Source organism: Mus musculus, chromosome 13 (genome assembly GCF_000001635.26).
Source record: "Mus musculus strain C57BL/6J chromosome 13, GRCm38.p6 C57BL/6J".
In the NCBI taxonomy this organism is placed as follows: Eukaryota; Metazoa; Chordata; class Mammalia; order Rodentia; family Muridae; genus Mus; species Mus musculus.
Window position 1 is genome coordinate 23756476 of NC_000079.6, and position 17215 is coordinate 23773690.

General features: G+C 43.9%; 4 protein-coding genes across 4 annotated transcripts; 2 read left to right on the top strand and 2 right to left on the bottom strand.

The window, feature by feature from the left end:
• Window positions 1–461: 461 nt before the first annotated feature.
• Window positions 462–911, top strand: H4c2 (H4 clustered histone 2). Its single transcript, NM_178193.2, has one exon. The coding sequence runs from the start codon at window positions 546–548 to the stop codon at window positions 855–857; it is 312 nt and encodes a 103-aa protein (NP_835500.1). The 5' UTR covers window positions 462–545; the 3' UTR covers window positions 858–911.
• Window positions 912–4319: 3408 nt separating this feature from the next.
• H4c1 (H4 clustered histone 1) lies at window positions 4320–4774 on the bottom strand. The gene has a single exon (NM_178192.2). The coding sequence runs from the start codon at window positions 4680–4682 to the stop codon at window positions 4371–4373; it is 312 nt and encodes a 103-aa protein (NP_835499.1). The 5' UTR covers window positions 4683–4774; the 3' UTR covers window positions 4320–4370.
• Window positions 4775–5409: 635 nt separating this feature from the next.
• On the bottom strand, window positions 5410–5911 carry H3c1 (H3 clustered histone 1). The gene has a single exon (NM_013550.5). It carries the CDS (start codon window positions 5876–5878, stop codon window positions 5468–5470), a length of 411 nt encoding a protein of 136 aa, NP_038578.2. The 5' UTR covers window positions 5879–5911; the 3' UTR covers window positions 5410–5467.
• Window positions 5912–7192: 1281 nt separating this feature from the next.
• H1f1 (H1.1 linker histone, cluster member) lies at window positions 7193–7937 on the top strand. The gene has a single exon (NM_030609.3). The coding sequence runs from the start codon at window positions 7242–7244 to the stop codon at window positions 7881–7883; it is 642 nt and encodes a 213-aa protein (NP_085112.1). The 5' UTR covers window positions 7193–7241; the 3' UTR covers window positions 7884–7937.
• Window positions 7938–17215: the final 9278 nt, after the last annotated feature.

The following is a 17215-nucleotide window of genomic DNA, read 5'->3' on the forward strand; positions in this document are numbered from 1 at the left end:
AATAGCCAAGTGCATCTATATGACTAGGCAAAGGGGCTTGACCTATGTTGACAAGTAGAATTTTAATAAATTCTACTTATACCGATTCTATTTCAATTTCTATTAAAAAAATTCTCTTGTAATTTATTTTTAAAAGTATCTTTCACATTTGAATTTTTAGGTTTTAAGAAACAATAATCACATGGTCTTTTGGCACCTGTTGAATTTTTTAAAAAGATGTTTTAAACCTAAATACTTTACAGGGGTATTTGTTTTAATCCTCCAGGTACTGGTCCATAAAAATGTAACTCCTTGCTAAAATCCTTATAGAACAATATAACATATAATAAAAGCAGTATACTCAAATCTGGGGAAACCTGAGAGACTCCATGTCTGCATGTGCCCTATACAGTACTCCAGAGTCACCGCCCTGAAATGGGCTGAGCAAAAGAAGCCTTTGGTCCCCGCCCACTTGAAGTTCTCAACCAGGTCCGATAAGAGCCTATAATAACACAGCGAATTCTTAGTTCACCAGCTTCCTACTGAAAGCTTGTAAGAATTTAACTATGTCTGGTCGCGGCAAGGGAGGAAAAGGCCTGGGCAAAGGTGGCGCTAAGCGCCATCGCAAAGTGCTGCGCGACAACATCCAGGGCATCACCAAGCCCGCCATCCGCCGCCTGGCCCGGCGCGGGGGAGTGAAGCGCATCTCCGGCCTCATCTACGAGGAGACCCGCGGTGTGCTGAAGGTGTTCCTGGAGAACGTGATCCGCGACGCCGTCACCTACACGGAGCACGCCAAGCGCAAGACCGTCACCGCCATGGACGTGGTCTACGCGCTCAAGCGCCAGGGCCGCACCCTCTACGGATTCGGGGGTTAAGGGACTAAAGCGATTTTCTTAACTGTTACAAAAGGTCCTTTTCAGGACCACTCACTGAATTCCTTAAAAAGCTGTGCATTTTGCTCCCTCACCCTTCCCCCACACTGGCAGCGGCCCTCACTAATAGCTTCAGCTTTAACTCAGGCTGTGGATAGTCAGCATAGTTGAGATTCCCCACCCCCACCCCTCCAGGCTGAATTTGTGCACAAAGTACAGCCTCACCTTGTACAAATTGTTAAAAGTAGGACACTTCAAGGCTCTTTTCTCAGGATTGGTTCAAGGACGGTTAAACAGTCTTGAAAACCTGGAATTTTGGGGAAAGGTGTTAGAACCTCTAGGTTCAACGACTCATTACCACCGCCTGAAAATAACCTTGGGTAGGTGAACAAAGGTAACCATCCAGATGAGAATTTACTAAAGAAACAGGCTCATCGGGTCCTGGAGGTAAAAACAATTGAGTAAAGAGTGAAGCTTTGATACACATGATGTTTTCTTGACCAGCCCTTTCAAACAGTTCATTAAAACAAATATTGACATAAAATCTACATCGTATTAATTACTACAGGTAATGCCAGGATAATATAAAATGTAAGGATGTGTAATACAGGTTATTTTGTATATACCACTGACACCATGTACAGGGCTTCAACATTTTCATATAGTGGTATGGGTCTTTAATTCTGTTCCCATGAATTTTGACAGTCGACTAAATAGTGAAACTAAATGAGATTAATGGCATAAAACACAATGTAGTGTAACATTTGTAGCGTGAAGAAACAAACTGATTTACATCCAAAACGAAGTTTTAGCCAACACACTACACACTGACCAACAGCTGTCATCCCAGTACTCCAGAAATGGATGCAGAAGTCAGCATATGTTCTGTGCCATTCAGAGACTCAGAAATGATAGTATATGCCAGTATGTGTTATATACTCTTAGTTCTTGGACCCTTTCATCAGCCCTAGAACTGCATCTTGTTAACAATGGAACACTAAAAAAAATACACAATTGTTGTTAATAGCACAGGGTAGAACTATTCAGGCATTTGTGATTAACTCTCTTTTCTGTAGCCTCTTTGTTAAAACACTTTTCTTCCTGCTATAACGCATAGGTACTGTAAAATAGTTTATGTTCAAATATAACTCCATGGCCTGCTTGAGATGCTAGAACCAACCATCTTGCTGCAGTGTCAAAATCTATAACAGTGTCTGCTTCTTGCCACTCAACATCCCAGCAGAATTAGAATTTTGCTCAAGTAATTCTGAGTTACCATACTAGTCACAATAAATAGTGCTGCCTTAAAAAACACAGTTCTCATTTCAAATAGAATTAAGAGATGTTTTACTTGAGAGCTAAATATGAATGCTCATGGCCTAGGAACACAAATTCAGATTCTTCCAAGTACTGTAGTTTGCTTTGGGAGTGTTCCATGACATTTTACTAGTTATACTTGACTTTTTTTAATATTATTGTTTTAGATGGTTTGCCTACATGTATTTCTGTGCCTCTTTTATGATTGGTACTCAGAGACCAGCAGTGGGAACTGGGACTCCTGGGACTGCAGTTACAAGAGATTTTGAGACACCATGTGGGTGCGGGTGCGGGTGCGGGTGCTAGGAATCAAATGTAGGTCCTCTGGAAGAGCAGCCAGTGCTCTTAACCACCGAACCATCTGTTCACTCTTCTTTTATCTTTTAAATTTTACATTTAAAAAATTATTTTGTGATCTTGTGTGTGTGTTAGTGTACACATACGAAAGCATACGTGTGGGTATCAGAGGATAACTTAGGAAAATTGAGTCTCTCCTTCTAGCTCCAAGAGCTTAAATTCAGGTCTTCAAGCTTGGCAGCAACTTTATCAGATAAATCATGTCACTGAGTTCTTTTGTCTTGGTATATAAATCATGTTAGCCTGGAACTTACTATGTAGCCCAGTCTCATCTTAAATTCATGACCTATATGAAGGGTTTTTAAAGTGAATATACATCATGAATCATTTTATGCACATCCCCAGGCAAAAGCCACACTATGGTGCTGCCATAATTAATTCCTCAATTAGGAATGACAATTGGTAATGTAAGGAAAAGTGAGAGGTTCCTATCCACAGTAGAGGTCCACCAAGGAGATATATATGTTAGGAATATTTTGGAAAAAGGCCAAGCCACCTTAAAGGCCCACGTGATTACTGCGATCCAAGATCTGCATCTACATGACATTTACTGCTCATGAGAATCCATTGTTTTCTGCTGGCCTCAGGGAGCGGCTGGCACATTACCTAATAGCAAAGAAATACCTCCCAAAGGAATTTAGAGGAGGGATAAAATGATCAATCACCATCAAGAGAGATCACATTTTCTTGTTCTTCTGTCTGCTCTCCTCCTGAAACTTTCCAGGATGTATTATCCATGAATTATATGCATTAGTTTAAGATGAAGCTATGCTGAATAGTTCATTTTTCTACCAGAAATTCACGGTTGGAAAACAGGAATTCCCAAATCAAGGAGAGATACTTAGACCTAGCTAATAGCGACAGGATGAGGTTCAAAACTCTCCTTTTTAAATGATGACTAAAATAAAGACAATCGAAAGAAAAAATACATAGACAACAAAACCACAAGAAGATGAAGATGGAGGAGGAAGGCAAAAAAGTGCCAGCAAGCTGGGTGTGGTGGTAAACAGTAATGCTAGAACTTGGGTGAAGGATCAAGTTGTCTAGGCCATTCATTGCAGGAAAAGTTATTTTCCTATTTTCAGTCACAAAGTGAGCTCACATCCCCTTCACCTGTGCTCTCAAACTGTCACTGCTTCACCCCAAAATTGTAGCAGCTTTCCTCAATCTGCCTACACTGGCCAATCACATTAACAAAAATCAGACTACAGGAAGCTATTCCAAGAACACCCCTGCCTTTACCAACCTTGGCCACGGGGTGAAGCTGTAAAGGGGGTCATGAAATGGAAGCTACTATACTTACACGGCATTAGAGTTCTCAAATACAATGCCATTTATCTTAGTTGTGTAATCACCATGTTAAGACATGAATCCGCTGGGACTCTGCCTGTTCTGAGAAAGAGAAACAAAACAAAACAAAAAACAATTTTTGCCATTGCATTGTTGGCAAAAAGGCCACATCTCAGGGCAAATGGTTGAGAATTATGAGGAATGTTTAGTTCTGCCTTACATGGACTTTACTTGAACCCCGCCCGGACTTACAGACGTTTTTAATGTGGTTAGATGAGAACCATGCTTAACTGCTTTCCTATCCCTCACTCAGGCTTTCCTCAAGGAACAGAGTTTAGCTGCGCACACTTAATAAGGCAGTATTTCTTTTCCAAGAAAATGGTGCAAACTTGACCTTACAATTCTCCAAAGGCACTCAAGGTTTATTTACTCAATTTCTCTATATTCTGAGATGCCCAAGCTGTTAGGTGGTTCAGTATTACAGCGCTTTTTCAGGGAATGTGGGCGGCCCTGAGAAGGGCCTTTGGTTAGAAAATACAAATTAAAAAAGTCTTAGCCGCCGAATCCGTAGAGGGTGCGGCCCTGGCGCTTGAGCGCGTAGACCACGTCCATGGCGGTGACGGTCTTGCGCTTGGCGTGCTCCGTGTAGGTGACGGCGTCGCGGATCACGTTCTCCAGGAACACCTTCAGCACACCGCGGGTCTCCTCGTAGATGAGGCCGGAGATGCGCTTCACTCCCCCGCGCCGGGCCAGGCGGCGGATGGCGGGCTTGGTGATGCCCTGGATGTTATCGCGGAGAACCTTACGGTGGCGCTTAGCGCCGCCTTTGCCCAGGCCTTTTCCTCCCTTGCCGCGACCCGACATGTCTTAGGAAGAATGGAAAATGGAGTCAGAGCTGAGAGTCGGTCCTTTATATAGCTGCTTGGCCTTGATCTCCCACCCCCAACAGAATCACACAAACGAAAACCCGCCCGCCGGACGGTGACGTCATAAACCCCGCCAATAAGACCTGGCGGGAAAGAACCGAAAGCGCCCGGGCGGGAAAGTGACGTCACAAATCCCTCCCATCAACCATGCCCCGAAAGCGCGCCGGCGGGAAAATGACATCACAAACCCCGCCCCTCAGCCAAGACCCGAAAGCGCGCCGGCGGGAAAGCGACATCACTGATCCCTCCTCTCAGCCATGCCGGGAAAGACGCAAAAGCCCGCCGGCGGGAAAGTGACTTCACAAATTCCGCCCCTCAGTCACGACCAGAAAGCGCGCCGGCGGGAAAGTGATGTCACATATCTCGCCCATCAGCCCCGCCCCGAAAGCCGGACGGCGGGAAAAGTGACATCACAGACCCCTCTCTGGATCGGAGCCCTATAAGGACCGAAAGCCTGCGAGTAGGTCACGTCAGAGATCCGACCTGTACACTTTACGCATATTCCACGGGTAAAACCAGACAATCAGTTGACCTATTTTGTACTTGATATCAACTTTGGGCTGTTATAAACTCAAGTTTTGGGGAATATCCACCGTTATAGACACTAGGGAATATATAGGTTCGTTTAAGGATGGAGTAAATTACAGCCATTTTACTTGAAATCGTGTGTGGCTCTGAAAAGAGCCTTTGGTTAATTCCGTAGAACTGTACGGAACTGTACAATTACGCCCTCTCCCCGCGGATGCGGCGGGCCAGTTGGATGTCCTTGGGCATGATGGTGACACGCTTGGCGTGGATGGCGCACAGGTTGGTGTCCTCAAACAGACCCACAAGGTAGGCCTCACAGGCCTCCTGCAGAGCCATGACGGCCGAGCTCTGGAAGCGCAGGTCGGTCTTGAAGTCCTGCGCGATCTCGCGCACCAGGCGCTGGAACGGCAGCTTGCGGATCAGCAGCTCGGTCGACTTCTGGTAGCGCCGGATCTCGCGCAGCGCCACGGTGCCGGGACGGTAGCGGTGAGGCTTCTTCACGCCGCCGGTGGCCGGGGCGCTCTTGCGGGCGGCTTTGGTGGCTAGCTGCTTGCGCGGGGCCTTGCCGCCGGTGGACTTGCGAGCGGTCTGCTTAGTACGAGCCATAGCAAAAACTAGAAAGCAAGCTGGTGAGCACTTGGAGATGGTGAGTTCAGAACTACTATTTATAGTATGCAAAGGATAGTGATTGGATGAAAATACTGGTTATCTGTGACGTTTAAGACTCTGATTGGTTTATGTTTAAGAACTGCAGTTGAGGCTAAGGTAGTCTGCCGCGGTACTTATTTTTGTATGTGTGTGTTTTAAAGTAAATGGAATAAAATTCCAGTGACTGTTATCTTCTACAGCACATCTGCTTCCAAACACATTGCAGCTTGGACTTAGTGGCATTGAAGAATAGAGAACAATCTTGTTATCTTCATTATTGAAATGTAACAATGTGACTTCTACATTGAAGGAGAGTAGGCCAGATTCTACCTTTTGATTGGTTTACTGCCTTTCGTAAATAGCCACTAAAACAGCAGATTTAGAACTCTTCATTTGCGTGGAAAGTCTCCATTTTGTTGCAACCCACACTGTAAAGAAATGGAGAGAAACATGGGAGTAAAAGTACAGACGTCTGACTCGGGTTATTCTGAGCATTTCTTCATTAAATGGCTGTACTTGTATGGATGCTTTGAGTTCTTGCATTTGGAGCTTGAATTTTCAAAATACTTTCACGCATTTTTGGCCAGATATCACTGATACGTTCGAAAACAATTTTTTAACTATAAACTATAGAAATCGTCATACCATGTTAGGATTGCACTTTTAAATTCTTTAAAAAAAAAAATGGGCAAGACTTTCCCAGAGCTATTGTGTACTTGCATATCCTGGGAAAAGTCGTGTCCTGCCTTTTCTCTTTTTATTTGAGCCACTACTGGCTCACAATATGAAATCACTGTCGCAAGCTGACACTCCTTAAAAGAACACTAAGCCTCTTGCATAACTAAAATATAAAGTAACGATACATTGCTCCCATTACTGCCAAGAATCAATACTGAAACCCGCAGAGAAGGCCCACAAGCTGGCTTTCTGGGTTTTAATTGACTAATTTACAGCCACCTTTCACTAGTTGAGCTCCTTTTTGATAGGCATCTACCACTTTCTGATGATAAAACAGGAGAGTACAAGGAGAATCTGCTGTGGTTGAAATTCCACCTCAAGCAGCCAGCCGGAGAAGTTTTGAGGCCGCCTCCTCTACCTGCAAAAACACGAAGCTAGGTCGGTGGAATCGCAAAGGAGTTAGTTTCTGAAATCTTGCAGGCAGACAGGCGCACGGGAGGCGGGGCCTTAGGGTCCAGGGGGCGGGCGTTAGCATTCACCAATCACAGCACAGCACTGCTCTATAAATACTCCGTGCAGGGGCCTTGTCTTTCTACTTCTTTTCTTCGTCTTGGGTATAGCTGTTGTTTATTCATCAGCAACCATGTCGGAGACGGCGCCAGTCGCTCAGGCTGCTTCTACTGCCACGGAGAAACCTGCTGCTGCAAAGAAGACCAAGAAGCCGGCAAAAGCTGCCGCTCCTCGGAAGAAGCCCGCGGGACCTTCGGTGTCGGAGCTCATCGTGCAGGCAGTTTCTTCTTCCAAAGAGCGCAGTGGCGTGTCCTTGGCCGCGCTCAAGAAGTCGCTGGCTGCGGCGGGATACGATGTGGAGAAGAACAACAGCCGCATCAAACTGGGGCTGAAAAGCCTGGTGAATAAAGGCACACTGGTGCAGACCAAGGGCACCGGCGCTGCTGGCTCTTTTAAGCTGAACAAGAAGGCTGAGTCCAAGGCCATCACCACCAAGGTGTCAGTGAAGGCGAAAGCATCCGGGGCTGCTAAGAAACCTAAGAAGACTGCTGGGGCTGCAGCTAAGAAGACTGTCAAGACTCCGAAGAAGCCCAAGAAGCCTGCAGTTTCCAAGAAGACTTCCAAGAGCCCCAAGAAGCCGAAGGTGGTGAAGGCCAAGAAGGTAGCCAAAAGCCCTGCCAAGGCGAAGGCAGTGAAGCCTAAGGCTTCCAAGGCGAAAGTGACAAAGCCAAAGACCCCAGCTAAGCCCAAGAAGGCAGCGCCCAAGAAAAAGTGAACAGTTGGAGGCTTCTTCTATAAATAACCCAACGGCTCTTTTCAGAGCCACCAACATAACTCAAAGAGCCTGACACTTGTTTCACACTATAACAACTGCATTTGGGTACAAGCCTGGTGGGATTTAGGCATTATTAATTTCCCCCAGTAAACTGACAATTTGGGTCAGTCTAGTTTCTAGTTTTATTTCCCTGAGATTCTGGGAAAACAGCCTTGTTAGCCCTGGGAGGCGCTACCCTCTCCAGGTGTGGTGGATAAGCTCTCTATGGTATGGTAGTGCAATGGCCTGGGTGCCTCAACCAGATAAGGTCCTATTTTGCCAATGAGGATGAGAACTCAGGTGCTTGATCAGTAAGAGTGGGCTGCAGCAAGGGTTCACATGCAATAGAGTTTTTTTTGTTTTGTTTTTTTAGGGGGGGGGGGGGGGCCCGAGACCGGTTTCTCAGTGTAGCCCTGACTGTCCTTGAACTCACTCTAGACCAGGCTGGCCTTGAACTAAGAAATCCGCCTGCCTCTGCAGTGCTGGAATTAAAGGCGAACGCCACCACGCCCGGCTGCAATAGAGTTTTTTTAATTCAAGCCCACCAAGACTGTTCCTTACAGGAATGCTAGGTGCTTGGAGGCTTGGTTTTGTGAGGAAGTGGTTATCTCCCATGTACTGCAATGTTCACAGGCAGCTCTTGAAGCCTTTATTGATTTTTGCTAAGTAGCCACTTTTGTCCCTGCATTGATCCTCCTTCCTCCAAAGAGCTAGAGTTAACGCCCCACACCGTGATTTGCTGGGCTCCCTTATTCTGAGCTCAGTTTTTAAATTATTGGGGGTGGGGGGATTGTCTGGAAGTTGAGGGGCAACTTGAAATTGGTTCTCTTCCACTACTTGAGTCCAGGAGACTAGTTAAAGTCATCAGGCTTGGCGGCAAGTTCCTCTTACTCTGAGTGTCTTCTGGCCCTGAATTTAACTTTGTTGTCCTCTTTCAACAAAAAATTAGAAAACCAAGTGTCTGAGGCATTGGCCTGTTATCTCAAGTACACAGGAGGCCAAAGTAGTTTGGATCCTGAATTCAGGCTAGTCTGGGCTATAGAGTCAGAGGCTGTCTTAAACAATTATTTGGTTGGTTGTGGGTGTTTTGTTTTGTTTTTTAAAAAAAAGTTGGGTATTGCTTGTTTTAATGTTTTTTTTTTTTTTTTTAGTTAACTTTTTTTTAGTATTTCACATAAAGTATTGTGCTCATCCATTTGTTAATATGATGCAACAAGTAGGATCTCATACTGCTAACTATAAAGTATATTTTGCATTTACTAAATGACATATTTATTCTAAGAACAGCTCAACTTCCAGAAGTGTCAGTTTCAGCTTCCCCTGCTTAGCGTGTGGGCTCATTCATTTTTATTGAGTCTGAAGGATGTAGAATAATGTCAGTTATTTTTAACTCAGATTTTATATTTGTTGGCTTTATGATTGTTGGCTATTTTAATATTCCTGGGAATAGATTGCTTGTATCATTTGTTTTTTTTCAAAGTGGTCTGTCTTTTTGTTCAATTCTAGGTTTTGTTTGTTTGTTTTAGATATGTTTATTTTTCTGTGTTAGCAGTTTTCCCACATCTCAGTATGTGTACTGTGTGCATGTCCTGGAAGTGTGGGCGCAAGGAACAACCACCCAGGGGTCTCTGCAAGAACAAGTGTTCTTAACCACTAAGCTTTTTCTCCCATTGCGTCTATTGTGGTTTTTAATATAGTAGAAAAATGAATTTTATTTATTTATTTTTTTTAACCAGCAGCATTGCACACAGGTTTTTTTTTGGGGGGGGGTTGTTTGTTTGTTTGTTTGTTTGTTGTTTTTTCCTTTTCTTTTAGTTGTTTGAGACAGGGTTTCTCTGCGTAGCCTTGGCTGTCCTGGAACTCATTTTGTGGACCAGGCAGCCTTGAACCCAGAGATCCACCTTCCTCTGCCTCCTGAGTGCCAGGATTAAAGCTGTGCACCACTACTACCCTGCTGCACAGTGTTCTCATTTTGATGTTCTCTTTATTGTCTATGTGGCATACTTTATTTTCATGTGTGATGCATATTTTGTTTAATGGTTTGAATATTCTATGTAAATGTTTTAATGTGTTAAATATGCAAATGTCTTTAATGACTTCTAGGTATCCAATAGAAAAAAGGACCCCATAAGATCTGGTTGTAAGGCATTTTTCTAATTAGTGATTGATAGGGGAGGTAGGTGGTGCCATCACTACCACTGTGGTCCTGGTTCTGTAATAAAGCAGGGCCAGCAAAATATGATGAGAAAGACAGTAAGTAGCATTCCTCCATGGCTGCTGCACAGCTCCTTCCTGCCTCCAGGTTTCTGACCTGTTTGAGATCCTGTCCAGACTTCTTTCAATGAAGAACAGCAATATGGAGGTGTAAGCAAAATAAACCCTTTCTCCCCAACTTGCATTTTGGTCATGGTGTTTCATTGCAGGAATAGCAGCTCTAATTAGGACACAAAGGAAGAGGAAAGAAGCTGTGCCAACCAAGCAGGCAATGACATTGGAAACAAATATATTGCTGTCACTTTGCCTGGCAAATGCTGTTGTCCTTTCCTGCCATGATACAAAGTCCAGCATCTATCTCTGAAGTGGGACCTTGACATACTGAGATAATCATGCCAATAATGGTGTATGAGGGATCTGGTGAGATAGCTCAGTTTGTAAAGTGTTTCACTTGAAAGGGTGAGGAGACAAGTTCAATTCCCAATACTCAGGCACAAAAAGGTCTCTGGCCACACTTGTAATCATCTCCTCTTCTTTCCCTGAAAGTAGTTACCTGTATCCCCTGCCTCTTCCTTCCCTTGAGGGTATAAGCTTGCAAATCTGAGTTTTAGGATATTCTCTTTTCTTTCTTGTAATAGTCTACATAATAGTCTACGTATAAGCCAACTTTAAGTAACTGTTCCCTTTAATATGCCTGATGTCAGCTTATTTCATAGACTGAGTTATGGAACCCTCAGAGGGTAGAGGCCCAGATGTTTCCCATGTGTTTCTCTTAAAAACTTCTGTCCAATGTTCTTAGGCCCAATCAGGAAGTCTATGCTTTCCTACATCAGAAAATAGTTACAAAATAAGTATAAAACTTGCTTTCTATAAGCAGGTGTATATATATACAGGTGTATATATACAGGTGTATGTGTGTGTGTGTGTGTGCAATTATATATATATTTATATATAAATATTAAATTACAGCAAAAGCTTATATATATATATATATATATATATATATATATATATTAACCTATTAAATCAGAAATGATACCTGTGAGAAAGCCAATAGATTATTCTGGAGATGTGGAAGGTTTGATGGTTTGGATGGAAATGGTCCACATAGGTTTACAAACTTGAACACTTGGTCCCCAATTGATGGAACTATTTGAGAAAAATTAGAGTGTATGGCCTTATTGGAGGTGTATCACTGGGGACAGCCTCTGAGGTTTTGAACGTTCACCTTTCCTAGTGAATGTGATTCCCCACTCCTCCCCGGCCCCGACCTCCTACTTGCCCCTAAGGATACAGGTGTCGACTATTGTTGCAGTGTCATGCATGCCCTGCTGGAATGCTTCCTGTCACGGATGCTCATGGTTTCTAAGAACCCTTTAAAACTGTAAGCCCCCAATAAACACTTTCTTCTACAAGCTGCCTTTGTTGTGGTGTCTTCACAGCAATAGACACTTGTCACTGAGACAAGAGGGTTAAGTAGCTAATGATTCAATTTAAGCTGATGCAGAAAGCAGGAAAAGGAGGAAGGAATGGATCAAGTTTAAGGTACAAACCAGTAATAAGACAAATCACTTATCTGGAAGAGCTGAAATATTAAGACAAAACAAAACCTACTTCTTTTGAAATCAGCAAGATAGATCATTGTCAAAGAAATTAAGCCTGATAAGTAGAAAATACCTGTAATCTAGCACTCTGTAGATTGAAGTAACTGTGTGTAAATGCTAGACAGGAGTGGAGATGCTCTAAGGGGAGACTGCGCATCTCCTTAGTCTATCAGACTATTGAAATGATGGATACCAAAGAATAAAGTTTCTTTTAGAAGTCCCAAGCTAGGAAAAGGCTGCAGCCCACAGTGCACACCAGAGTCAAAAACTGCCTTCCAGGAAACTTCAAACGGTTCTGAGAACTTGCTGGACCACACAGATCAGAGATTAAACCATGGTAGAACCATACCTTGACCGGTATAGTTTAGCTATATATATATATATATATATATATATATATATATATATATATATGTCAGTACTCATGAAGACAGACTTGGAAGGCTTCTAGATCCCTGTATTTGTTCCTCTTCCCAATGTGGTAGCAGTGAATGAATCCTCTTTTCTCTGCTTTTCACGATTTCATTAATGGATATAATGAGTACAGGTGGCTGAGCTTAGTTTGTTGAGATTTTTGGGAGCCCAGATATTGCCCCAAGAACTCTGGAAACAGCTGGGACACAAATTCAAGGCCAGCCTGTGTTGTAAGGAGTTTGCCCCCTCTGTCCCACCAGAGACCAAGAGATTTAAATACAAGAGGAGAAGGATGAAATTCAAACACTGAGACAAAAATAGATTTGTTGCTGCCCAGGACAAAGCTTCAGCAGAACAGTGTGGTTTGCTTTGGCTGAAGACAGCGTTTCATGGAGCCCAGTGTGGCACTAAACTTGCTATGTGCCTGCCCTAGAACGACTTGAGCTCCCAATCTTCCTACCGTTCCCTCTCACGTGCTGGAATCAAAGGAGGTACTGCCCTGCCTGATAGACTCTTTTTTTTTTTTAATAAACTTTCTAAAACGTATACAGATTAAAAGAGGAACCAAAGATGATTAAGCTCACTTTAGAATACTTAAGATTAACCCTCCAGATGGCAGTGGCACAGTAATAAAAACAAAGAAAACAGGAACAATGAGAGCTCAGAGACAGACTCTCTGGGGCCTGAATTTGAAAAAAAAAAAGAAAGAAAGAAAGAAAGGAAGGAAGGAAGGAAGGAAGGAAGAAAGAAAGAAAGAAAGAAAGAAAGAAAGAAAGAAAGAAAGAAAGAAAGAAAGAAAGAAAAGAAAGGAAAGAAAAGGAAGAAAAGAGAAAAAGAAAAAGAAAAAAAAGAAAGCAGTACCTATAACGGGAAAGGCCAGACTGCAAGCTGAGTCAGGAAAACTACATCACTGGATTCTAAAAGCTGCAATCCAGTATGTTAAATGCTTAGAAGAACAAAGCAAATTCTAAGATTTGTAACATAAAGCTGTCATCCAGCAAACAAGGGGTAGGGAAGAATTTCTCAAAGCCTAAGTTACGAGGCAAATTGCAATCATTTTGACTGTGGTTGTACTGGCTAGTTTTGTGTCAACTTGACACAGCTGGAGTTATCACAGAGAAAGGAGCTTCAGTTGAGGAAATGCCTCCATGAGATCCAACTGTAAGGCATTTTCTCAATTAGTGATCAAGGGGGAAAGGCCCCTTGTGGGTGGTGCCACCTCTTGACTGATAGTCTTGGGTTCTATAAGAGAGCAGGCTGAGCAAACCAGGAGAAGCAAGCCAGTAAAGAACATCTCTCCATGTCCTCTGCATCAGCTCCTGCTTTCTGACCTGCGTGAGTTCCAGTCCTGACTTCCTTGGTGATGAACAGCAATATGGAAGTGTAAGCTGAATAAACCCTTTCCTCCCCAACTTGTTTCTTGGTCATGATGTTTGTGCAGGAATAGAAACCCTGACTAAGACAGTGGTAAAATGAGGGGTTTCTGTTAAAGATTTACACTGTTAACACAGATGTCACTTTATTCCTACTAGGGTAGTATGAAGTAACGTGTTCGAAAGGGTCATGGATTGTCTGGGAGTGGGAAGACATAACTTCAGAATACTCTAGGGGCAGATACAGGAACACCTGGCAGTCCCCAGGACTTGTTTGAATTAAGGTCATCACTGAAAGGGTGGAAAGGGTTGGCTGCATAGCTTAGAGACACCCAGTCTGGTTACAAGACTAAGAGAAACGCGGCAGCAGTGAAGGACCTGGTTAGCAGACGTAAGGAAGGCAAGTCAGTGTGGCCCTGGGCAGTACAGCCTGGGGACTCTTCTTCCAGCACTCAGTGGCACCCAGACCCTTGGCATTCCCAAGAAAGGATCTCTGTACAGCAGGGTGAGGAAAAAAAAATTGAGTTTATTTTTTAAACAAAAAGACAAGGCAGGCTTGAAGAGACTGAGGTGACAGCATTGGCTGAGGAAGCTCGCCAAGTACCCTAGCAATGTCAATCAGTGTGATGGGGGAGGGGCTTGAAGCTACCTCATCCAGGACTAAGTTTAGATGGTAGGAAGGTTGTACGCGCTGGTATGCTTGAGTTTATCCAAAGACCTCTGTCCTGGAAGAGGAGACTGCGTAGGTATATTGTGCAGCTTGCAGGTTGAAAGGGAGGGCTTAGGCAAGGAAAAGCATCGGCTACTCTTTAACAATCTCTTCTAAGCTGTTCTCTCAGAGAAGCAGTACAGTTTTCTGCAGGTGGTCAAGTAAATTACGTTGAAATTCCTGGATGTCAACCAGAGAGTCTGAAAAATCACAAGGGGGCCCTTTCCTTCTCAAGATCACTTCAGTCTCCTATGCAGCTACCCTGCCTGTCTAAAGAACGTTCTGGGTCAGAGGAATGTGAAACAGCATAATAACACAGTGACAGAGACTGAGAAACTCCCAACTCCATACTGCAGTTATACACACAGAAGTGTCCAGCCCAGTGGTGGAACAAAAGAACATGGTATTGCGTTAGCCTTTGGACTCAAATGTATGGGACCTACATAGCTGAAATGCAACCAATGCCATGGAAAGGCATGGGATCAAAGTTAAAAACAGGAAGGTTGGCAGGAGAGAGCATTTGATAGATACTAATTTGCCTTTCCTTAAAAAGTCATTTGAAAATGTAGTATGAAGCGGTGGTGGTGCACACCTTTAATCCCAGCACCTGGGAGGCAGAGGCAGGCGGATTTCTGAGTTCGAGTTCGAGGCCAGCCTGGTCTAGAGAGTGAGTTCTAGGACAGCAAGGGCTATACAGAGAAACCCTGTCTCAAACAACAACAACAACAAAATGTAGTATGAACTCTGACACTTAGAAAACTTTAATATATGGTACTTTCTTTACAGAATTGGACATTGAACTTGGAGCTCACTGCTGAGCTACAGTCCCAGTTTTATTTATTTTTCTTTTGTTCACTCCAAAGACAGCAGCAGTAAAATTGTATTCGTGTCTGTATTTCATTTTGAGACAGGCTCCCCTAAATTGCTTGAGTAGTCTGTGAACTTATTATGAGCCTGCTGCCCCCAGTCTCCATAGCAACAAGAAGGCCTGCACTTCCCAGCCCAAGTTTTAAACATCTTAATACAAACAGGCACAAAGAGACTCAGCCTTGGGCATAAGGGCGACTTCTTCCTTTTATATCGCTTCACGTTGGCATATTTGGTTTAGCTATTTTATTTGCGTTTTTCTATACCTCTCTTCAGATTCTTATTCCTTCCAGCAGCACCAGGTAGGAAAAAAAGAAGGTTAGAGGGAAAGAAGCCATAGGTCTCTTTAAACTACTTCCTGCTGAATTGGGGGGGGGGGGGGTCAAGTCCAATCTTTGTCTAGTCAGGTCATCTCCAACTTCTAGTTTCTTTTCTCTCGACCATTAGCAAGAGCAGGGGCAGGAGCAGGAACCATCAGGCGGAATGACGCTGTCTTCTTCAGAGCAAGCACCCCTTCTATTCTCCAGAGCACTCGCTGGCCTCTGGCATTTATACCCTCTTCACAGTCCCCAGAATTAAACTATCTGCATCGGGCAGAATCAAACCCCTGCCAGAAAACGCACAAGTCAAAAGTCTGCAGCTGTGGATAATCTGGACAGCCCCATGTCGCACACCTGGAATTAAAACAAAAGCCTGGCTGTGCAGTGGTGACGCTCGCCTTTAATCCCAGCACTTGGGAGGCAGAGGCAGGCGGATTTCTGAGGCCAGCCTGGTCTACAGAGTGAGTTCCAGGACAGCCAGGGCTATACAGAGAAACCTTGTCTCGAAAAATCAAGAAAAATAAAAGCATGTTTACATATCATAACAAGTTTTTAAAGAAACCAAGTCTACTACACAGACATATCTAAAAGTGTAAGCGTTCATTACATTATTTGGGAGGTAAAATAGGAATTCCACTCAAGTCTTGCACAAGGAAGGTCAGTTAGGTCTACCACGCCAGAAAGAGCGGATCACATTTAGGCTCTGCCCATCCTCCACTTTCCTCAATCTTGGGAGCTCACAGGTCTTGTCTCATTCTATTGCCATCTTCACTCCCAGACATCCATTCCAACCCCGACCTTGCAGTGTAGAGAACCACAGCCTATCCGCCCAGCCTCAGGCGCTTGGCTCACAGTGACCTACCAGATGATTGGACGCTGGGTCTGAGCAGACCAATCAGAAGCGTCGGAAATCAAGCCTTGTGGCAGCGCGGGGTCCTGAGGAGTTAAGCTTACCACCCCAGGCGGTTCTCCCAGGAGGCGTCTCCGCCTGCAGTTCAGAGCACATCTCATTAATAGCCGAAATAATACCGTGAAATCTCACATGACGATTTTCCTTTTTCTTTTTCAGGACAAAATATGGCAAACTTCTTTTTTAGTTATTTACACAGTATTTAAGTTAACAGAGCAATGGGTTTCTTTACACTTGTGGATATTATACATCTTTCCTGGTTGCTGCTCACTGGTTCTTCTGCGCCCAAAGAAGACTCCTCTGCCTTCCGGTCAGCTCTCGGTGCCCTCTCATTCTCCCATATCTATTCTTACAACCTCTCCTTCCCTTTCCAGTCCCGTTTCTAGTTTAATCAACCGCCCCACCCCCACCCCAACACAAACAAACTTAAATCTAGTTTTCATATATGAGAAAACATACACTATTTGTTTCTGGGTTTGTTTTATTTTTCTTTAGGTTAGCATGATTTCTGGCTCCAAACATTTTCACAAGAAATAAACTCATGATTCTTTCCTTACAGAACCTATTGTTTTAAATATTGAGTTGACAAGTCTAAACACACACACACAGCTGTGTGTGTGAGAGAGAGAGAGCTGTGTGTGTGTGTGTGTGTGTGTGTGTGTGTGTGTGTGTGTGTGTGTGTGTTAAATTCCCTTGCAGCTCATTGGACAGCTCTGGAGTTGAAGGTTCTCTGGATAATCGGACTTGGTTCCCTACTGCTGATCCAGCTGATGGGGAAGACATTGATTCAGGGTGCCTCACAGGCCAGGGCCTGTGAGGTCTCTGCCTCCCATCTGGTACTGCCCTCTATAGGAGGTTGACCACAAAGCCTTGGAACAAAAT